General features: G+C 47.9%; 1 protein-coding gene across 3 annotated transcripts in view; it reads right to left on the bottom strand.

Annotated features, from left to right (window-relative positions):
- Window positions 1–24,871, bottom strand: part of LOC128702212 (leucine-rich repeat and fibronectin type-III domain-containing protein hattifattener) — a 95,858-nt gene that overhangs the window by 11,464 nt on the left and 59,523 nt on the right. For all 3 annotated transcript variants that reach the window (XM_070102771.1, XM_070102773.1, XM_070102772.1), the window contains exons 6-12: window positions 4,437–4,596; window positions 3,582–3,922; window positions 2,169–2,495; window positions 1,835–1,954; window positions 1,566–1,681; window positions 906–1,258; window positions 335–511 (exon numbers count right to left, since the gene is read on the bottom strand). In XM_070102771.1, coding sequence (XP_069958872.1) covers window positions 335–511; window positions 906–1,258; window positions 1,566–1,681; window positions 1,835–1,954; window positions 2,169–2,495; window positions 3,582–3,922; window positions 4,437–4,596 — 1,594 coding nt within the window. The remainder of the gene's footprint in view (window positions 1–334; window positions 512–905; window positions 1,259–1,565; window positions 1,682–1,834; window positions 1,955–2,168; window positions 2,496–3,581; window positions 3,923–4,436; window positions 4,597–24,871) is intronic.

Raw genomic sequence — 24,871 nt, 5'->3', positions numbered from 1 at the left:
CGTTTTCTGATAAATATGTCCTGGTGTTTGCTCACACGTCTTTCTAAATCAATTTGTTGTCATCTATTAACAAGGTTTATATCATGCTAATTCCGTGTGCATGTAAAGAAGATATCCTGGTAGCATTCCTCCGTTTGCTTCCTGTTTTGGTTGGAACAAGAGTGTAGAAATCATTCTTGTAAGTGCTGTCGACATGCCTGAAACTTTAGTGTGTATGGTTATTACCTGATAACTGTTATTTACAAATTACTGTGATCTTGTACTCTAAGAGGTTTAACAGAGGTAGATAATTTTACTCTCTCCCTATTCGTCTTCAACTGCACTGTTCACCAACCTTGTCTGGAGAGGCCTAAAGTGGGCGGGGGATGTCTGAGGTGAGCTGAGCTGAGTGCAGAGTAGGATCTCTGACTCTGTCCATCAGCCATAGATCGTGGTCTTGGCAAGTGTCTGGAAGACGCGTGAGAGATGTGAGACCTAGCGTCGTCTGGTACGAACCCATTGTTGACGGAACCTGCGAAGAGACAGAGACATTGAGAGATAGAGTAGTAAGAGGAACATGGAAGTAGAGGCGTGAAGAATATCTTTCTTCCCCACCTTGAAGACAAAATATACATAAAAACGTGTAATATGGATATGAATATGTATAATGATGTTCAGTGATATGAATATGTATGCAATAATTGCGAACGAGCGATACAAGATGCAAAACAACTACAGCTAGCTAGAGTCGTACCCTTGAACCAATCTACCTGGACTTCCTACTCATTGCTGCAACATTGCAAGCTCCTGAAGACGTGTTGATTGCAGCACGAAAGGCCTAGAGCTATCATTCACCTCCCCCTTGTGATTGTTTTGCATGAATATGTATAAAAATACACTACACATGAACCCAGAAGTATTCTCACCTTTCTCAAGGTGATACATTCTGGCCCTTGGAATGGACCTTTGCGAATACATGGATAATGTGTCCCACTCCGCTTTGGTGCTAGGAGGTCCTCCTCCAGCTCCTCCTCCAGCTAGTGGTCCTGGTGCCAGAGTGCCCAGTGATGCCAGAGGCGGGGAGACAGGGTTCAGTACCGCAGGGATACCCTCTTTCTCGCGGTGATGGTCCACCCGCTTGCGGTTGCAGCAGATGAAGACGATGACCGCAACGATGACCGTGCCGCAGATGGCAGCAGAAGCCGCAATGATGATGGTATCCATGTGCATGGTGGTTGAGGTCTCCGTGCGGATCTCCCGGCACTGTGAATATGGCACGCTGTAGGAGATAATGACTTGTTAGTGTGGTATGCTGTAGGTAATGAGTACTGTTCGTGACACGCTGTATGGGTCACACTAAGACGATTCGGGTTAAACCCGTATGGTCATATATCGCCTGGGAAATAGATAATTAAGATTAAGGAAAGGAAGAGTTAGCACCCTTTCTGAGAATCAAGAACCCTTCAACAGTATCAAGGCACACTTCTTGAAGGGAGAGATACCTCTTCAACAACATCAGGGTTCCCTTCTCGAAGGGGAAGGTGTTAATACTAAGAGAGTAAGAAAATATTAAAGGTGAGACTCACTTGTCTGGAGTAACATTGACGTCTTCCAGCGAGACGACACACACCACTATACACTCCTGAGTTGGGACATTCTTGATCTTAAACTCTCTCTCAGAGGCCGCCAGCGGTGGTCCAAGCTGCGGGTAGTCAATAGTAGTAGTAGTAGTAGTAGTACTAGTAGTGGTGGTGGTGGTGGTGGTAAAGATAGCGTTATTACTGTTGAAATTATCACTTATAGGAAAGAATATGTATATTGGTTTTATTTATTTCTGAAGATGTTTACTCTGTACCTTGAAGTTCTTGTCACCGAAGAGTCTGTAGACAACACGGAAACCGAGGATATTCGACACCTCTGAGTCCCACTGTATGATAACGGAGTTGTCCTTTCTGTAGGCGTCTTGCACGATAACCTGAAGGAGAGACGAGAGTTATCACTGGTGTGAGGAGGGGGGAGGTGGCGGGGAGGGAATGATGGAGGTAATGGAGTGTTTGTAGCGATGGAGTACCGGGGTAGCGATGGAGTACCGGGGTAGCGATGGATTGTTGCGGGTAGTGATGGGGTGATGGAAGGTGAGCTAAAACTAGCGGAACTAGCTAGTCTTGTGTAGTTCTCGCGACACTCACCTCCTCGACGTATGGACCGTCAGATCTCGGACCGAAGAACCCGTCCTGGGGCGCTTCATTGTTCCTCATCACCAGTTTGGGTCCAGGTGGGTGAACCGGCTGTTCCATCGGTCGCTCCACCCTAGGGGAGCCCTGCTGGAACCGTGTAGGGGGCGCCTGCGGAGGAGGCAAGTCAAGGATAGGGTGGTGATCTAACATTTCCTCTGCCATCGGAGCCTCACCCCCCGGACCACGCTGGATGTTCCCTACGCTACCGACACCGCTGGTCTCGTCTCCTCGCTCGGCGACTCCTGGTACGAAGACACTGCCCGGCCGGAACGATGTCACCTGTAATGAACAAAGAGACACAATACCGTAACTGGAACAATACACCAATAACCCGCACATTGAGCTTACTTTACCTGTAATCAGGTAATGTAAACTTAAATAGGAATCTCCTGGCGCTTCTGTCTTCACAAAATAAATATGGGATACACACACACACACACACACACACACATGGAATAGCCTAGAAAGTGATGTGGTGGAGGCAGGAACCATACATAGTTTTAAGGCGAGGTATGATAGAGCTCATGGGGCAGGGAGAGAGAGGACCTAGTAGCAATCAGTGAAGAGGCGGGGCCAGGAGCTGTGACTCGACCCCTGCAACCACAAATAGGTGAGTACACACGTAAACAAGAAAACAAACACGCATACACACCTTGGCTCCTGGCAAAGGGGAGATGTTAAATTTCAATCTCGGGAACAGCGCCGTATGGCCCTTGTGGGTTCAGCGCTTAGTATTGATAATAATAATAATTCAGCCTTGGCAGTTATAAATACTGATGATGATGAGGACAGTAAGCCACCAGCTGCTCTGATAGAAACATTATTATATTTAATAGAGAATTAAACCCGTGTTATACAGAGAGGGGTGGAGATATGGCGCAGTTTTAACTGTGGTGCAGCACACCTCTGGCAAGACAGTGATGGAGTGTGATGATGAGAGTGTTTTTTCTTTTTCGGGGTCACCTGCCTCGGTGGGAAACGGCCCATGCGTTAATAAAAAATTAAACCCGTATGAGCAAATTTTTAGTGTACTATATTCATGGGATTGTTTAACAGGGTTTAAAGCCTATCAACTACACTACCTTTTCACCACTCCCACAATAACACTTTAATCCCAAAAACTAAGGTTAGAGGAAACTCTCGGCATATATACAATAAGAGAAATATACCTTTCGGTGTATTTATCCTTTCTGTATACATAGGAAAGCGATTAATTTACAACGGTCATGCAATGGGTCTGTAAGTTATGATTGTTGGTTTATAGGGTCACTGTCAGCTTGCACCGTATCTGTGTTCTATGTCTCGGTGTCCGGGGAAGAAACGCGAGTCTTTGCCTGCTGGCGTTTAACTTGTAAAACTACTTACCTGAGGATCTGGTGGACTGGTGGTGGTGGTGGTGGTAGTAGTAGTGGTGGTAGTGGGGGTAGTTGGTGGTGGTAGAGGGAAAGCAGTTGTTGTAGTGGCGGCAGGAGGGAACTCTGTCCTGGGAGGCGAGGGAGATGACGCTCTGGTAGGAGTGGCTGAAGAGCTGGTGGTGTTGCAGGCTAGTTCCGCCGGGTTCAACTGGTAGAAGGAACGGTCGCGCAAGTCTGGCGGCTGACCGCAGAACTGCGGGTTGCGCTCGCGCGATGTCACTTGCAGATCGTAGTCGCGTATCCACTCCGAGATCCAGGCAACTTTGCAGTCGCAGTGCAAGAACCGCCCTCCTGTAACCAGTAGAAGAATACTCTCTTTACATAGTGATTCTCTCTCTCTCTCTCTCTCTCCTATTATCCAGTTTATTCTTGTGCACCCCTGCGCACAGCCTAGCTAGGTTCCTGCGTACCACACGGAGAGATCCCTGAGGGAAGGCTCCTACGTATCAACAGAGAGATCCCTGAGGGAAGGCTCCTACTTACCGAGTAAGGACCCCTAAGGGAATTCTCCTACGTACCGACAGAAAGACCCTGAGAGAAGGCTCCCACGTACCGACAGAAAGACCCCTGAGGAAAGGCTCCTACGTACCAATAGAAATACCCGTGAGGGAAGGCTTCTACGTACCGACAGAGAGACCCCTGAGGGAACGCTCCTACGTACCAACAGAAAGACCCCTGAGGGAAGGCTCCTACGTACCGACAGAGAGTCCCCTGAGGGAAGGCTCCTACGTACCGACAGAGAGTCCCCTGAGGGAAGGCTCCTACGTACCGACAGAGAGTCCCCTGAGGGAAGGCTCCTACGTACCGACAGAGAGACCCCTGAGGGAGGTGTTGAGGTGAGAGAAAGCTTGTCCAGGGACGCTGTTGAGTGGGTTACCATCCAGGGCCAGCAGAGTGAGGGACCTGATGCCCCTGAAGCCGTCCTCAGGTACCTCCGTGATCAAGTTGAACCCGATGTCTAGTACCTGTGGAAGAACCTGAGGTTATTCTTGAAGTTGAAATAGGTTCAATTTTACAGGTTTAAGTAAGAGATGCTACTCTGCCCAGGTTGTTTACAAGGGTAAGGACTGTTATCTTGCCTCTGTTTACAAGGGTAAGGACTGTTGTCTTACCTCTGTTTACAAGGGTAAGGACTGTTATCTTACCTCTGTTTACAAGGGTAAGGACTGTTATCTTACCTCTGTTTACAAGGGTAAGGACTGTTATCTTGCCTCTGTTTACAAGGGTAAGGACTGTTATCTTACCTCTGTTTACAAGGGTAAGGACTGTTATCTTGCCTCTGTTTACAAGGGTAAGGACTGTTATCTTGCCTCTGTTTACAAGGGTAAGGACTGTTGTCTTACCTCTGTTTACAAGGGTAAGGACTGTTATCTTGCCTCTGTTTACAAGGGTAAGGACTGTTATCTACCTCTGTTTACAAGGGTAAGGACTGTTATCTTGCCTCTGTTTACAAGGGTAAGGACTGTTATCTTGCCTCTGTTTACAAGGGTAAGAACTGTTATCTTACCTCTGTTTACAAGGGTAAGGACTGTTATCTTACCTCTGTTTACAAGGGTAAGGACTGTTATCTTACCTCTGTTTACAAGGGTAAGGACTGTTATCTTACCTCTGTTTACAAGGGTAAGGACTGTTATCTTACCTCTGTTTACAAGGGTAAGGACTGTTATCTTACCTCTGTTTACAAAGGTAAGGGCTGTTACCTCTGTTTACAAGGGTAAGGGTTGTTACCTCTGTTTACAATGGTAAGGGCTGTTACTCTCTCTCTGTTTTCAAGAATAAGGGCTGTTACTTTCCCTCTGTTTACAAGAATAAGGACTGTTACTCTCCCTCTGTTTTCAAGAATAAGGGCTGTTACTCTCCCTCTGTTTTCAAGAATAAGGGCTGTTACTCTCCCTCTGGTTACAAGAATAAGGGCTGTTACTCTCCCTCTGTTTACAAGAATAAGGGCTGTTTCTGTTTACAGAGTAAGGGCTGTTACGCTCCCTCTGTTTACAATAAGGGCTGTTACTCTACCTTTGTTTACAAGAATAAGAACTGTTAATCTACCTTTGTTTACAAGAATAAGGACTGTTACTCTACCTTTGTTTACAAGAATAAGGACTGTTACTCTACCTTTGTTTACAAGAGTAAGGACTGTTACTCTACCTTTGTTTACAAGAGTAAGGGCTGTTACTCTACCTTTGTTTACAAGAGTAAGGACTGTTACTCTACCTTTGTTTACAAGAGTAAGGACTGTTACTCTACCTTTGTTTACAAGAGTAAGGGCTGTTACTCTACCTTTGTTTACAAGAGTAAGGCTGTTACTCTACCTTTGTTTACAAGAGTAAGGGCTGTTACTCTACCTTTGTTTACAAGAGTAAGGGCTGTTATCCTGCCTTAGTTTAGTTACAGGCTGGGAAACTATATTTAATCACCAAGTGGGGGAGACGGGGTGGGGGGTGGAGCCTTCATCCTGTTATAATGTGACAGGGAAGCGCTAAACCCGTGAGGGTGACACAGAGCCTCGAGAAGTGGAGTGTTACGAGGTGATAAAAGTCAAACATTGGAGCCTACAATGTTTCCACCAGTAAATTACGTTTAGTTAGTATGATAATGTGTGTGTTAGTTGAACACTGGTGAGGCCTCCCCTACCCTCCTTCCCTCCCCCTCACCTACAAGACACCCCCTCCTCTCCTACATCCCCCCCTCCTGTACACCCTCTAAGGCAGGTTAATACACACACACACACACACACACATAAGAACATCTGGTGTGTGTGTGTGTATGTGTGTGTGTGTGTGTGTGTGTGTGTGTGTGTGTGTGTGTGTGTGTGTGTGTGTGTGTGTGTGTGTGTGTGTGTGTGTGTGTGTGTGGTTCCAGCCAGCTGCCTCAGGTCCGTCTCAACACCTAACTGTGAATTCCCACACTTCAAATGCCATTACCAAATTGCAGCATTGTGTGTGTGTGTATATATATATATATATATATATATATATATATATATATATATATATATATATATATATATATATATATATATATATATATATATATATATATATATTATAGTGTGTGTGTGTGTGATGGGTGTTAAAAAGTAAAGAATACGTGTGAGTATTGAGAGATAACTCACATATTAACAATAAAACCATTCCCTGCAACGTTGGTATACACTCTACTATGTACGACCTGCTACAGCCTACAGTACCTTCTAGTATCTTCTAGTACCCTCTAGTACACGGGTAGCCAGACTTTCGTGAGACTTGATTTTCGTTTTTCCAAAGTTCTCCCAGCACGAGAGAGAAGACCGGAGACGGAACACAGACCGAGAAATGTGTTACTAGAAATGTATGGTAAAGGGAAGGATGTTGGACCATACATGGCGGTACACATACGTCACACAACATATCAAACATGTGCCAGACAGCTAATATCAGAAGCATCTTCAGGGTGTTGAACAAAGAATTGCTAAAGGACTCTGTACACGAACACGAACACACACACACACACACACACACACACACACACACACACACACACACACACACACACACACACACACACACACCTGGCAACACGGAAGTCGTGTCTAGCTATTACCCGAAATCTTCAATATCGCTGTCATTATCTCACCAGAAGAAGCGCCACCACTACCACCAACACCACCACTACCACCACCACTACCACTACCTCCACCACTCCGCCTATACCTGCACTCAACACTGCTCCATTACCGTCCCATCTGATGCTCTGGGCGGCTCCGCTAGACGCCAATGTTACCCTGCATAGAACCTGACCAATTCTCCATCATAATCTCCCTCATCGCCGTCACCGCAAGAGAGATGAACCGCAATGATGCTGCTGTCTTTACAGGTGCTGAGGCGCAGGTGGTGACGTAAACCAGGTGACAGGCAGTGGACGCTGTCTTACCTTGCAGGGAGAGTGCTCTTGGGCGCCTCAATCATGGCTAGAATCAAAGCATCTTCGTCGAATTCACCTGAAGTATGATTGCCAGTGCTTGTGTGTGTGTTTGTGTGTGTGTGTGTGTGTGCGTGTGTGTGTGTGTGTGTGTGTGTGTGTGTGTGTGTGTGTGTGTGTGTGTACTCACCTAGTTGAGGTTGCGGGGGTCGAGTCCGAGCTCCTGGCCCCGCCTCTTCACTGATCGCTACTAGGTCACTCTCCCTGAGCCGTGAGCTTTATCATACCTCTGCTTAAAGCTATGTATGGATCCTGCCTCCACTACATCGCTTCCCAAACTATTCCACTTTCTGACTACTCTGTGGCTGAAGAAATACTTCCTAACATCCCTGTGATTCATCTGTGTCTTCAGCTTCCAACTGTGTCCCCTTGTTACTGTGTCCAATCTCTGGAACATCCTGTCTTTGTCCACCTTGTCAATTCCTCTCAGTATTTTGTATGTCGTTATCATGTCCCCCCTATCTCTCCTGTCCTCCAATGTCGTCAGGTTGATTTCCCTTAACCTCTCCTCGTAGGACATACCTCTTAGCTCTGGGACTAGTCTTGTTGCAAACCTTTGCACTTTCTCTAGTTTCTTTACGTGCTTGGCTAGGTGTGGGTTCGAAACTGGTGCCGCATACTCCAATATGGGCCTAACGTACACGGTGTACAGGGTCCTGAATGATTCCTTATTATGATGTCGGAATGCTGTTCTGAGGTTTGCTAGGCGCCCATATGCTGCAGCAGTTATTTGGTTGATGTGTGCTTCAGGAGATGTGCCTGGTGTTATACTCACCCCAAGATCTTTTTCCTTGAGTGAGGTTTGTAGTCTCTGGCCCCCTAGACTGTACTCCGTCTGCGGTCTTCTTTGCCCTTCCCCAATCTTCATGACTTTGCACTTGGTGGGATTGAACTCCAGGAGCCAATTGCTGGACCAGTCTGCAGCCTGTCCAGATCCCTTTGTAGTTCTGCCTGGTCTTCGATCGAGTGAATTCTTCTCATCAACTTCACGTCATCTGCAAACAGGGACACCTCAGAGTCTATTCCTTCCGTCATGTCGTTCACAAATACCAGAAACAGCACTGGTCCTAGGACTGACCCCTGTGGGACCCCGCTGGTCACAGGTGCCCACTCTGACACCTCGCCACGTACCATGACTCGCTGCTGTCTTCCTGACAAGTATTCCCTGATCCATTGTAGTGCCTTCCCTGTTATCCCTGCTTGGTCCTCCAGTTTTTGCACCAATTTCTTGTGTGGAACTGTGTCAAACGCCTTCTTGCAGTCCAAGAAAATGCAATCCACCCACCCCTCTCTCTCTTGTCTTACTGCTGTCACCATGTCATAGAACTCCAGTAGGTTTGTGACACAGGATTTCCCGTCCCTGAAACCATGTTGGCTGCTGTTGATGAGATCGTTCCTTTCTAGGTGTTCCACCACTCTTCTCCTGATAATCTTCTCCATGATTTTGCATACTATACATGTCAGTGACACTGGTCTGTAGTTTAATGCTTCATGTCTGTCTCCTTTTTTAAAGATTGGGACTACATTTGCTGTCTTCCATGCCTCAGACAATCTCCCTGTTTCGATAGATGTATTGAATATTGTTGTTAGGGGTACACATAGCGCCTCTGCTCCCTCTCTCAATACCCATGGGGAGATGTTATCTGGCCCCATTGCCTTTGAGGTATCTAGCTCACTCAGAAGCCTCTTCACTTCTTCCTCGGTTGTGTGTACTGTGTCCAGCACTTGGTGGTGTACCCCACCTCTCCGTCTTTCTGGAGCCCCTTCTGTCTCCTCTGTGAACACTTCTTTGAATCTCTTGTTGAGTTCCTCACATACTTCACGGTCATTTCTTGTTGTCTCTCCTCCTTCCTTCCTTAGCCTGATTACCTGGTCCTTGACTGTTGTTTTCCTCCTGATGTGGCTGTACAACAGTTTCGGGTCAGATCTGGCTTTTGCTGCTATGTCGTTTTCATATTGTCTTTGGGCCTCCCTTATCTGTGCATATTCGTTTCTGGCTCTACGACTGCTCTCCTTATTCTCCTGGGTCCTTTGCCTTCTATATTTCTTCCATTCCCTAGCACACTTGTGTGTGTGTGTGTGTGTGTGTGTGTGTGTGTGTGTGTGTGTGTGTGTGTGTACTCACCTATTTGTACTCACCTATTTGTGGTTGCAGGGGTCGAGTCCTAGCTCCTGGCCCCGCCTCTTCACCGGTTGCTACTAGGCCCTCTCTCTCCCCGCTCCATGAGCTTTATCAAACCTCGTCTTAAAACTGTGTATGGTTCCTGCCTCCACTACGTCATTTTCTAGGCTATTCCACTGCCTTACAACTCTATGACTGAAGAAATACTTCCTACTATCTCTCTGACTCATTTGTGTCTTCAACTTCCAATTGTGGCCTCTTGTTTCTGTGTCCCCTCCCTGGAACATCCTGTCCTTGTCCACCTTGTCTATTCCACGCAGTATTTTATATGTCGTTATCATGTCTCCCCTGACCCTCCTGTCCTCCAGTGTCGTCAGGCCGATTTCCCTTAATCTTTCTTCATAGGACATTCCCCTTAGCTCTGGAACTAACCTTGTTGCAAACCTTTGTACTTTCTCTAGTTTCTTGACGTGCTTTATCAAGTGCGGGTTCCAAACAGGTGCTGCATACTCCAGTATGGGCCTGACATACACGGTGTACAGTGTCTTGAATGATTCCTTACTAAGGTATCGGAATGCTGTTCTCAGGTTTGCCAGGCGCCCATATGCTGCAGCAGTTATCTGATTGATGTGTGCTTCCGGAGACATGCTCGGTGTTATACTCACCCCAAGATCTTTCTCCTTGAGTGAGGTTTGCAGTCTTTGGCCACCTAGCCTATACTCTGTCTGTGGTCTTCTGTGCCCTTCCCCTATCTTCATGACTTTGCATTTGGCAGGATTAAATTCGAGAAGCCATTTGCTGGACCAGGTGTCCAGTCTGTCCAGGTCTCTTTGAAGTCCTGCCTGGTCCTCATCAGATTTAATTCTCCTCATTAACTTCACATCATCTGCAAACAGGGACACTTCTGAGTCTAACCCTTCCGTCATGTCGTTCACATATACCAAAAATAGCACTGGTCCTAGGACCGACCCCTGTGGGACCCCGCTCGTCACAGGTGCCCACTGTGATACATCATTACGTACCATGACTCGTTGTTGCCTCCCTGTCAGGTATTCTCTGATCCATTGCAGTGCCCTTCCTGTTATATGCGCCTGATGCTCTAGCTTCTGCACTAATCTCTTGTGAGGAACTGTGTGTGTGTGTGTGTGTGTGTGTGTGTGTGTGTGTGTGTGTGTGTGTGTGTACATTCCACACGGGTGGTGTAGAGACTGTAGCAAAAGCGTTCCTACAATCTAGTATACTGCAATCTCTACAGCTTCGTCTGTCTTGTTGTAATTCGGTGATCGTGTAGTGTTCCAGCAGGTTAATGAGACACAACTTCTCATCTGTTAAATGGTCGCATCGTAGTGTTCCAGCAGGTTAATGAGACACAACTTCTCATCTGTTAAATGGTCGCATCGTAGTGTTCCAGCAGGTTAATGAGACACAACTTCTCATCTGTTAAATGGTCGCATCGTAGTGTTCCAGCAGGTTAATGAGACACAACTTCTCATCTGTTAAATGGTCGCATCGTAGTGTTCCAGCAGGTTAATAAGACACAACTCATCCATTAATCATTATATTGTTTTCATCCTTTTTTTCAATCCAAGTGAAGAATTTATTAGGCCAGACACAAAAATATACCCTTTATGTTACCTAACACAAGTCACAATCCTGTAGCTGGAAGAATTCACAAGTAACCCACATTAAGAAGTTGACGTTATTATACGACATTTTCGGTCCACTGTGGATCATTATCAGGTTCCAGCCTAGTAAAAACTAGTGTGTCATTAGTATGTAAGTGTGTGTGTGTGTGTGTGTGTGTGTGTGTGTGTGTGTGTGTGTGTGTGTGTGTGTGTGTGTGTGTGTGTGTGTGTGTGGGAAGCATGAGGATAGATCTATGTATGAAGAACTGGTCGACCTTACTGGAAGGTCACTGAAGGAAGGAGGGAGGGAGTTGATCAGTGGAACTCTAAGCAAGATGTGACGACTTTAGTCAGTATAGTTACTGTTGTTGATCAAAGTTCAGAAGGGACACAACAGTATCATAGCTACTTTTGTTGATCAAGGATCAGAATCAGTCAGTATTACAGCTACTCTTATTGATCAAACACCTTTAAGAACATAACTGTGCAATAGCAATCTTTTTTGATGCTCTACTTTTAAAGTCTCAGGGGTGAGGGGCACTCACAGCAGAGAAGCGAGCAATCTCCACCTCAGACCTCAGGGTCGAGAGCTAAGGTTCTCAACCTTGTCTGTGAGGGCTGATTTTTAACTGCAAAAACATCTGGGACAAGCACATGCTATGCTGCAGGGAGTAAGTTTTTTGTAGTTAAATATCTTTATTGTCCACCTCATACCCATCCTGTGGGCAAAATGTTCCGGGGATAGACATTGATGGCTGACAGAGTACATCAATCACTACAGATACTATACTTGCTGTCAAAATTAGCTGACAAAGGTAGCATAACATAGCGGTAAACCAGGTGTGTGTTAAGGTTGTCAGACACTTTGGAACAACATAGCAGTCAACCAAGTGTGTGTTAAGGTTATGAGACACTTTGAAACAACCTAGCAGTCAACCAAGTGTGTGTTAAGGTTATGAGACACTTTGAAACAACCTAGCAGTCAACCAAGTGTGTGTTAAGGTTATGAGACACTTTGAAACAACCTAGCAGTCAACCAAGTGTGTGTTAAGGTTGTGAGACACTTCAGAACACCCTAGCAGTCAACCAGGTGTGTAGTAAGCACTTGGTACACGTTGCAATAATTGTGTCAAGCTTCGCTAACCTTATGGACTAGCACAGTGACCCTCCAGACATCACTGAATTAGAAAGCCTACAGGATGAGAAACACTGCAGTCTAGAGGAAAAGAGAAGTTCTCCCACACTGTGGGTGTTCGTTGTAGCTGATCCTGTGTGTCCCTGTATTCTCTGTAACGGCTTGATAAAGCTCCTGGAGAGCGAAACGTTGTCACTTGTGTCTTCTAACCTGACAAGCTGGCTACTCCCAGATAACCCCAGTCTTCCACCTCTCTCTAACCCCCTGCAAAAACTCACACATTGTTGAAGAATTGAGACACTTATGCAACATATGGGAATCTTTACTGAAGAAACGTTTCGCCACACAGTGGCTTCATCAGTCCAATACAAAGCAGGAAGGCATAGGGAGAAGAGGAGTTTGAGATAATCAGTCCCTCATCCTGGAATCGATGTGTTCAGTCCATCTCTCTTCTAGGAAGTGATGGGCTGAACTGACACCTTGTTCTCTGTGTGTATTGATACAATCTCGGTGGGGGAAACGTCTTCACAATAAAATGCCATGGCACGCATTGTCTTATTTACATCCAAGAGTGTCCATAGTCTGCCCCGTAGCTCAATTAGTAGCGCACTCAGCTCACACATTGAAGTTCTTGGATCGATCGCCGGTACGGGTGGAAATGCTAGGACGTGTTGCCTCAAGACACCTGCTGTCCATGTTCACCTAGCAGTAAAATAAGTACCTGGGTGTTAGTCGACTGGTGTGGGTCGCATCCTGGGACAAAATTGACCTAATTTACCCAAAATGCTCTGCATAAGAAAGGGCTTTCTGTATAGTAACATGTCATTGATGTCAGCTATGGTCTGTATAAGTTATATCATGTTCTGTATATATTATTATTATTATTATTATTATTATTATTATTATTATTATAAGGGTATGGTAATATAAACATCCTAGGGTTATGCTATTGGAGAGTCCTTGTAGGAGGTGAGTGAGCGCTTTCAGGAGGTCAAGGACCCTCACAGTGCCGCAAGGAGAGAGTCCTACACTGGTACTGGGCATCCTGGAACCTGTGTTGGGTATCCTGGAACCTGTATTGGGTATACTGGGGCTTCCTACGAGTTTTGTACATAGAACCCCACTACAGTTTGAATCCTACCCTCCCTGTCTCTCCCTCCCTGCCACGTACCCTCCCTGTCTCCTACCCTCCCTGCCTCTCCCTCCCTGTTTTGAGAAATGCTACACTTTACAGTAACTTTTCAAGGGAGCTATTAACAGGAGTCTACAACAGAAGGCAACCAGAGAGATGTACAATAGAAACTGCCAAACGGGAAGATAAACAGTCCCAACAGACGAGGAACAGAGAGTAGGTCAGTAATTAATAGTGATGCGGAAGGCGAGACATCATAATTGAGTCAAACAAGTTTTAGGCACCTGCCTCCGCTTCCTCCCAGGATTTATTATTATTATCATTTATTATTATTATTATTATTATTATTATTATTATTATTATTATTATTTATTTTTATGTTTCTTAACACATCGGCTGTTTCCCACCGAGGCAGAGTGACCCGAAAAGGAGAAACACTTTCATCATCATTCAGTCCATCACTGTCTCACCAGTGGTGGTAGGCCTACACTACAGTTCAGAAGAACTTGCAACATATCTCCACCACCTTCCCTCATAGTGCAGGTACTGTACTTCCCACCCTCCAGGACTCAAGTCCGGTTATATCGCTCACTAGCTGCTGATACTGTTGCCTTAACCTTTGCCTAGAAAGGTTAAAGTTGTAGCCTCCAAAGTCTTGTGTCGAAAAATATGACCTTTTGGAAAATCTGCTCAACTTCTGTAGTGTTGATTGTTTTTGGGGAGGGGGGAGGAGAGGGGAGGGGGAAGGTAAAGGGGGGGGGTTGGATTGTGAAGGTTTATTGGTTGAGCTGAATTGTATGAGCAACCAAACAAACCACATCTACACTAACAACCACATTACCATTTATACTATCACCCTCCACCACCACCACTAATACTACCTCCCTCCACCACCACCACCACTAATACTACCTCCCTCCACCACCACCACCACTAATACTACCTCCCTCCACCACCACCACTAATACTACCTCCCTCCACCACCACCACCACTAATACTACCTCCCTCCACCTCCACCACCACCACCACTAATACTACCTCCCTCCACCACCACCACTAACACTATCACCTCCCACCACCACCAGAAGCAGCTCCAACCACCACCTCCCAGGCCACCACCATGAGCCACCAGTCACCATGATAATATCAACAATAATCTTTGCCCTCTGAACTTAAACCTCACCAGTGCACTTAAAATATTTCCCAAACCAGCAGTTTTAGCTTACTGAGAGACAGTGAGAGATAAGTGAGAGGTGAGGGGTGTGAGAAATAGTAAGAAACAGGTGAGAGGTGAGGAAGGGGGCTAGAAATAGTGAGAGATAAGTGAAGGGGGTGAAGGGATCACCCTGTCAATAGACTCGAGAAATAAACAAAACAGTGTAAGCAACACCACAGCTCGAAAACAAATGACGGGATCCTCAACACTGCATAAGGAAATTGCACTCTCACTCACGGGGCATCCAATGCTATTTTAACCAACACTGCTTCCCCACCTGTAACATTATAACACCACTGCGTAAAGCGTACGTAATCTGCTGTGTCTCGACTCTTTAGAAACGGGTTTAGAGTGGAATCTAAACCACAGACCCGCGTCAGGAAACACTTGTCCTGTTTCCTGACGAACTTTACCTAACCTAACAGTAGCATGGCTCCAACAATTCACATCAGACAGATCTAGCAACGTTTCAATCCTTCCTGGACCATTACTGCATCGCTGCAAAACAAGCTTTTACGTGGCTCGTTTCACTCCCCAGTTTCACTCCCTCCCCAGCGTTGCGTAATCACCAGAAACAAGTATATACCCCCATAACCTCCTTCCACCCTCCCTCCCCAATCTACGTCCCCCCTACCCTTTAGGTAATCTCCCGGCAGGTAGCTTACCTCCTCCCCAGCCTGGGGTGTAAAGGTTAGTGGGGTGAGGGGGCAGGTCCCCGTGTCGTGCAGGAAGCTGTAATACTCTGGTTTGATTCTGTGGCCTCGTCTCTCAAGGCTGAAGCTGATGTTCTCATGGCACCTGGTAATCCTTACCCGCCCTCGAATGATGAAAGGCAGCTACACGTTTCGCTCCCTGACGGTCTATTATCACCACTAACAGAAAGGCACAATACCGTGACTGGAACGATACACAAATAACCCGCACATCAGCGCCTGTACCCTGGCTCCCTCACCCTCGTGTGTTAGTGTGTCTTGTAAATGGTCTAAGTCAGACTGAAATGTCGTCATAAGCTTTCTGTCTCTTCTATGTGCGGGCTATTTGTATATTATAACCCGTATTTGTAATGAAACAGGGCCTTGCATCAACGCCCTAATGTAAGACCTTGTAGCCTTTGCTACCTATCAGCCACCACCTTTACCTGATCACCCTACGCAGGTAGCGGGATGGTTAATTAGGTCCCAGGCTCTATGTGACTCGTATGAGTTTAGCGCTTCCCTCGTGGAAGTGATAATAAAAGCATATCTATTACACGATAGTTATTAAGGCTGCGTGTCGCCTGTACATCGCCAGTCAAGAATACTCGATAGTGGGATATACCGAGAGATATATTAGTGTATATATATTGGGATATACTGAGAGATATTAGTGTATATACAGTGAGATATATACTTGTAGGTGTGTATACTGTAGCTGGAACCAGTCACAGTGCCCTGGCTAGAACAAGTCACGGATAACCCACACAGTGGAACTGCAAACAAGAAATATTCCGTAATAATGTTGAGAGAATTACCGACATGTTGGGTAAAAGGACACAAGCTTGACAGAGGAGAATTACGGTCTGTCCTGGGTGGTGGTGGTGGTGGTGGTGGTGGTGGTGGTGGTGGTGGTGGTGGTGGTGGTGGTGGTGGTGGTAGTGGTGGAGAGAGGGTAACCAGCAGGTCGTTGGCAGTCTACAAGTAGATGATAGACTGCTAGTAGACAGTAGTTTGACTGGCGCTCTAGGATAGTACTAGAAGGGAGTTTACATTGCTGCGCACAACACCGCTGATGCTCATTTGGCGATATTTATATTCTTTCTTGTGTATGGGGAACTTAGGAAAAGTGAAAATACAGTGTAACGGAAGTCTGGCCACCCCTGCACTGGAGGGTACTAGAGGGTACCCAATGGTACTGGAGGGTACTAGAAAGTACTAAGGGGTACTGGAAGGTACCAGAGGGTACTGTAGGCTCTAGAAGACCGTAAACAGTAGGGTGTAGATAAGCTAAGAGTGTTGCAGGGTATGGTTGACCTCGTGGTAAGAATGCTGCCCCGGCCACCAGACCAACACGACTCCAGGAAAGGGTATAAATTCTGCATCTTGCAACACACTGCCTCCCCCACCCCCACATTGTAAAGATCTATCGCCTGGCCTGCCTCACCACCTCCATCTATCGCCTGGCCTGCTTCACAACCTCCATCTATCGTCTGACCTACATCACCACCTCCATCAATCGCCTGACCTGTCTTACCACCTACATCTATCGCCTGGCCTGCCTCAAACCCTCTATCACCTGGCCTACATTGCGGTTACCCGACATCATCTATCGTGACAGTCACTACATTAGCTCAATCTAGTCCTCAAAGGGCAAACTGTTGTATCTTGGAAGTCGTGACGCGACACAGCATCGTGCTGGTACAACAACAGAGCATACCTCAAGGCAGAGTGCTGTACCCTCTGTTAAATTAGATAAGTTTAGATTTAGAAAGGACATAGGAAAGTATTGGTTTGGAAATAGGGTAGTTGATGAGTGGAACAGTCTACCTAGTTGGGTTATTGAGGCTGGGACTTTGGGTAGTTTCAAATCTAGGTTGGATAAGTACATGAGTGGGAGGGGTTGGATTTGAGTGGGACTTTCACATCAGAGCTTATTTCTTGGGTGGCATTGAAAATTGGGTTGGGCAAACGTTTTGTTAGTGGGATGAATTGTAAAGGACCTGACTAGTATGGGCCAGCAGGCCTCCTGCAGTGTTCCTCCTTTCTTATGTTCTTATGTATCTCAAATATGATTTCAAGGCAAGCTAGCTCCTGCAAAACTACTTCTAGCATTAAAAAAAAAATATTTTTTTTAAGTTAGTAGCGTATGTGGTGAAGGTCAGACGCCTACAGCTGGTCGACTGATTAGGTGTTACATTCTGAACTAGATGTAGGAAGCTAAGATGTGCATACAGCAACACAAGACTTGGCTACAGCAACACAAGACCTGTTAGGTAAGACATATATGCAACAGTTAGGTATCTTTATTTCGAAACGTTTCGCCTACACAGTAGGCTTCTTCAGTCGAGTACAGAAAAGTTGATAGAAGCAGAAGATACTTGAAGACGATGTAATCAGTCCATCACCCTTAAAGTTTTGAGGTGGTCAGTCCCTCAGTCTGGAGAAGAGCATTGTTCCATAGTATGAAACAATATGGAGATGAAGTGACAGGATGGAGCTTTATATAGCGCCAAGAGGTGAGACGTAGGTCACTAGAAGAGGTAAGAACTCAGATGTTGGGAGGTCAGGTCCCTCTCAAATTCAGCCGTTCTCACTAGTAGAGGTTGTCGAAGTTGATTGTAGGTCTGTACCAAGATACCCTTGTGTTGCAGTGTCTGACAGATTGAACATTAAAATGGTATAAAATGACCTCCCAACATCTGAGTTCTTACCTCTTCCAGTGACCTACGTCTCACCTCTTGGCGCTATAAAAAGCTCCATCCTGTCACTTCATCTCCATATTGTTTCATACTATGGAACAATGCTCTTCTCCAGACTGAGGGACTGACCACCTCAAAACTTTAAGGGTGATGGACTGATTACATCGTCTTCAAGTATCTTCTGCTTCTATCAACTTTTCTGTACTCGACTGAAGAAGCCTACTGTGTAGGCGAAACGTTTCGAAATAAAGATACCTAACTGTTGCATATATGTCTTACCTAACAACCTGTCGGTATTTTATACCATTTTAATGTTCAACAAAAGACCTAGATACAGCAACACAAGACCTAGATACAGCAACACAAGACGAAGATACAGCAAAACAAGACGAAGATACAGCAACACAAGACCTAGATACAGCAACACAAGACCTAGATACAGCAACACAAAACCTGGCTACAGCAACACAAAACCTGGCTACAGTAACACAAGACGAAGATACAGCAACACAAGACCTGGCTACAGCAACACAAGACCTAGATACAGCAACACAAGACGAAGATACAGCAACACAAGACCTAGATAAAGCAACACAAGACCTGGCTACAGCAACACAAGTCCTAGATACAGCAACACAAGACCTGGCTACAGCAACACAAGACCTGGCTACAGCAACACAAGACCTGGCTACAGCAACACAAGACCTAGATACAGCAACACAAGACCTGGCTACAGCAACACAAGACCTGGCTACAGCAACACAAGACTTAGATGCAGCAACACAAGACCTGGCTACAGCAACACAAGACCTAGATACAGCAACACAAGACCTGGCTACAGCAACACAAGACCTGGCTACAGCAACACAAGACCTGGCTACAGCAACACAAGACCTGGCTACAGCAACACAAGACCTAGATACAGCAACACAAGACCTGGCTACAGCAACACAAGACCTGGCTACAGCAACACAAGACCTGGCTACAGCAACACAAGACCTGGCTACAGCAACACAAGACCTGGCTACAGCAACACAAGACCTGGCTACAGCAGCACAAGACCTGGCTACAGCAACACAAGACGAAGATACAGCAACACAAGACCTGGCTACAGCAACACAAGACCTAGATACAGCAACACAAGACCTGGCTACAGCAACACAAGACCTGGCTACAGCAACACAAGACCTGGCTACAGCAACACAAGACCTGGCTACAGCAACACAAGACGAAGATACAGCAACACAAGACCTAGATACAGCAACACAAGACCTGGCTACAGCAACACAAAACCTGGCTACAGCAACACAAGACCTAGATACAGCAACACAAGACCTGGCTACAGCAACACAAGACCTGGCTACAGCAACACAAGACGAAGATACAGCAACACAAGGCCTGGCTACAGCAACACAAGACCTAGATACAGCAACACAAGACCTGGCTACAGCAACACAAGACCTGGCTACAGCAACACAAGACCTGGCTACAGCAACACAAGACCTGGCTACAGCAACACAAGACCTGGCTACAGCAACACAAGACCTGGCTACAGCAACACAAGACCTAGATACAGCAACACAAGACCTGGCTACAGCAACACAAGACCTGGCTACAGCAACACAAGACCTGGCTACAGCAACACAAGACCTGGCTACAGCAACACAAGACCTGGCTACAGCAACACAAGACCTGGCTACAGCAACACAAGACCTGGCTACAGCAACACAAGACCTAGATACAGCAACACAAGACCTGGCTACAGCAACACAAGACCTGGCTACAGCAACACAAGACCTGGCTACAGCAACACAAGACCTGGCTACAGCAACACAAGACCTGGCTACAGCAACACAAGACCTGGCTACAGCAACACAAGACCTAGATACAGCAACACAAGACCTGGCTACAGCAACACAAGACTTGGCTACAGCAACACAAGACCTGCCTACAGCAACACAAGACCTGGCTACAGCAACACAAGACCTGGCTACAGCAACACAAGACCTGGCTACAGCAACACAAGACCTGGCTACAGCAACACAAGACCTGGCTACAGCAACCCAAGACCTGGCTACAGCAACACAAGACCTGGCTACAGCAACACAAGACCTGGCTACAGCAACACAAGACCTGGCTACAGCAACACAAGACCTGGCTACAGCAACACAAGACCTAGATACAGCAACACAAGACCTGGCTACAGCAACACAAGACCTAGATACAGCAACACAAGACCTGGCTACAGCAACACAAGACCTGGCTACAGCAACACAAGACCTGGCTACAGCAACACAAGACCTGGCTACAGCAACACAAGACCTGGCTACAGCAACACAAGACCTGGCTACAGCAACACAAGACCTAGATACAGCAACACAAGACCTGGCTACAGCAACACAAGACTTGGCTATAGCAACACAAGACCTGGCTACAGCAACACAAGACCTGGCTACAGCAACACAAGACCTGGCTACAGCAACACAAGACCTGGCTACAGCAACACAAGACCTGGCTACAGCAACACAAGACCTTCCCACAGTGACTCCAGCAACACAAGACCTTCCCACAGTGACTACAGCAACACAAGACCTTCGCACAGTGACTACAGCAACACAAGACCTTCGCACAGTGACTACAGCAACACAAGACCTTCGCACAGTGACTACAGCAACACAAGACCTGGCTACATCAACACAAGACCTAGATACAGCAACACAAGACCTGGCTACAGCAACACAAGACGAAGATACAGCAACACAAGACCTGGCTACAGCAACACAAGACCTGGCTACAACAACACAAGACCTAGATACAGCAACACAAGACCTGGCTACAGCAACACAAGACCTGGCTACAGCAACACAAGACCTGGCTACAGCAACACAAGACCTGGCTACAGCAACACAAGACCTGGCTACAGCAACACAAGACCTGGCTACAGCAACACAAGACCTGGCTACAGCAACACAAGACCTAGATACAGCAACACAAGACCTGGCTACAGCAACACAAGACCTAGATACAGCAACACAAGACCTGGCTACAGCAACACAAGACCTGGCTACAGCAACACAAGACCTGGCTACAGCAACACAAGACCTGGCTACAGCAACACAAGACCTGGCTACAGCAACACAAGACCTGGCTACAGCAACACAAGACCTGGCTACAGCAACACAAGACCTGGCTACAGCAACACAAGACCTGGCTACAGCGACACAAGACCTGGCTACAGCAACACAAGACCTGGCTACAGCAACACAAGACCTAGATACAGCAACACAAGACCTGGCTACAGCAACACAAGACCTGGCTACAGCAACACAAGACCTGGCTACAGCAACACAAGACCTGGCTACAGCAACCCAAGACCTGGCTACAGCAACACAAGACCTGGCTACAGCAACATAACGTACCTGGGTACGCAGTAACCAAGAAAAAAAACAAAAGAAAATCAGCATTAAGAAGCGACGGCTGACATTTCCCATGAAATCAGATCAACATTGTGTGCCATTTAAGATATTAAAATCGCTACAGATTTTTTTTTTTTTTTTTGGGGCAGTGAGATCAGGTTTTGAAAGGTCTTAAGTATCTCAGACTTACTGGGAAACATTTAACTTCAAATATAATACTCACGCAACACACACACACACACACACACACACACACACACACACACACACACACACACACACACACACACACACACACACACACACATATATGTATGTATTGTAAATATAAATGGCTGGTGGCAGACCGGTTCCTGGAGTGTAAACATAAGAGACACTGGTTAAGGATTCTGGTGTGTCGTGTGTGTGTATTTATGGGTGTTTCGTTTATCTGTTTTTTGAAGGGTTTTCACCTCTATCTTCTTGAGGGGTTAACTCTGTCTTTTCTCTCAGTGTGTTTCTCTCTCTTCATCCTTGCTTTTATTCTTTCCTTCTCGTCTTCCCCCTCTTCTCCTCCTCTTCCTCTTCCTCTGCCCTACTTCCAGTAAGCAAGATGGCCACCCCACCCCAGGACGCCCCCAGCTGATCAAGTATCGTTGACTCTAAACTCCTCTCCCCCCTCCCCCCCCTCTCCTTCTACTTCCTGGGGTGGTAGCGGCAGCCCACACCCCAGGGCAGGTCCAGAGATGGGTGGGCAAGAGGGTTGGGGAGGATCTGGGGAAGTTTGGGGAGGATCTGGGGAAGTTTGGGGAGGATCTGGGGAAGTTTGGGAAAATACGGAAAAGCTTTATGACAGGTAGGTCGTAAAAACAAAAGAATGAGGAGATACGACTGGAGGTCACCTAAGACGTCCTCATGTACCTACCTTACATTAGGTGACTTGTCACCTACCTCCTGCCAATCCCTCCTTTCCTCTCATTCTCTCTCTGAGCGACGTATGGTCACTCCTAAAACCTTCAGCCATTGTTCACCTAGCAATAAGTAGGTACCTGGGTGCTAGGTGACTTGCAGGTGGTGATGGTAGTGTGTGTAGATTAAGGTGGGGTGGTAATTAGGCACCACCTTCCCCAGCACCACCTTCCCCAGCGTCACCTTCCCCAGCGTCACCTCCCCCAGCGTCACCTCCCTCAGCACCACCTTCCCCAGCGCCACCTCCCCCAGCACCACCTTTCCCAGCACCACCTTCCCCAGCACTACCTCCCCCAGCACCACCTCTCCCAGCACCACCTTCCCCAGCACCACCTTCCCCAGCGTCACCTTCCCCAGCACCTTCCCAGGACCACCTTCTCCAGCACCACCCTCCCCAACACCACCCTCCCCAGCACCACCCTCCTCAACACCACCTTCCCCAGCACCACCTTCCCCAGCACCACCTTCCCCAGCACCACCTTCTTCAACACCTTCCCAGCACCACCTTCTCCAGCACCACCTTCCCCAGCACCACCTTCCCCAACACCACCTTCCCCAGCACCACCTTCCCCAGCACCACCTTCCCCAGCACCACCTTCCCCAGCACCTTCACCAGCACCACCTTCCCCAGCACCACCTTCCCCAGCACCACCTTCCCCAACACCTCCAGCACTACCTTCTCCAGCACCACCTTCCCCAACAACACCTTCCCAGCACCATCTTCCCCAGCACCACCTTCCCCAACACCACCTTCCCCAACACCATTTTCCCCAACACCACCTTCCCCAACACCACCTTCCCCAGCACCACCTTCCCCAGCACCACCTTCCCCAGCACCACCTTCCCCATCACCACCTTCCTCAACACCACCTTCCACAGCACCACCTTCCCCAACACCACCTTCCTCAACACCACCTTCCCCAACACCACCTTCCCCAACACCACCTTCCCCATCACCACCTTCCCCAGCACCACCTTCCCCAACACCACCTTCCCCAACACCACCTTCCCCAACACCACCTTCCCCAACACCACCTTCCCCAGCACCACCTTCCCCAACACCACCTTCCCCAACACCACCTTCCCTCGCACCACCTTCCCTAACACCACCTTCCCCAACACCACCTTCCTCAACACCACCTCCCCCAACACCACCTTCCCCAGCACCACCTTCCCCAACACCACCTTCCCCAGCACCACCTTCAACAGCACCACCTTCCCCAGCACCATCTTCCCCAACACCACCTTCCCCAACACCACCTTTCCCAGCACCACCTTCCCCAATACCACCTTCCCCAGCACCATTTTCTCCAGCACCACCTTCTCCAGCACCACCTTCCCCAGCACCACCTTCCCCAACACCACCTTCCCCAACACCACCTTTCCCAGCACCACCTTCCCCAGCACCACCTTCCCCAGTACCACTTTCCCCATCACCACCTTCCCCAGCACCACCTTCCCCAACACCACCATCCCCAGCACCACCTTCCCCAGCACTACCTTCCCCAGCACCACCTTCCCCAACACCACCTTCCCCAACACCACCTTCCCCAGCACCACCTTCCCCAGCTCCACCTTCCCCAGCACCTTCACCAACACCACCTTCCCGAATACCACCTTCCCCAACACCACCTTCCCCAGCACCACCTTCCCCAGCACCACCTTCCCCAGCACCACCTTCCCCAGCACCTTCACCAGCACCACCTTCCCCAACACCACCTTCCCCAACACCACCTTCCCCAGCACCACCTTCCCCAGCACCACCTTCCCCAGCACCACCTTCCCCAGCACCACCTTCCCCAGCACCTTCACCAGCACCACCTTCCCCAACACCACCTTCCTCAACATCTTCAGTAACACCTTCCCCAGCACCACCTTCCCCAGCACCACCTTCCCCAGCACCACCTTCCCCAGCACCACCTTCCCCAACACCACCTTCCCCAACACCACCTTCCCCAACACCACCTTCCCCAGCACCACCTTCCCCAGCACCACCTTCCCCAGCACCACCTTCCCCAACACCACCTTCCTCAACATCTTCAGTAACACCTTCCCCAGCACCACCTTCCCCAGCACCACCTTCCCCAGCACCACCTTCCCCAGCACCACCTCCCCCAACACCACCTTCCCCAGCACCACCTTCCCCAACACCACCTTCCCCAGCACCACCTTCTCCTGCACCACCTTCCCCAGCACCATCCTCCCCAACACCACCTCCCCCAACACCACCTTCCCCAGCACCACCTTCCCCAACACCACCTTCCCCAGCACCACCTTCCCCAGCACCACCTCCC

Source organism: Cherax quadricarinatus, chromosome 83 (assembly GCF_038502225.1).
Source record: "Cherax quadricarinatus isolate ZL_2023a chromosome 83, ASM3850222v1, whole genome shotgun sequence".
NCBI lineage: Eukaryota > Metazoa > Arthropoda > Malacostraca > Decapoda > Parastacidae > Cherax > Cherax quadricarinatus.
This window is presented reverse-complemented; position numbering and strand designations above follow the sequence as displayed.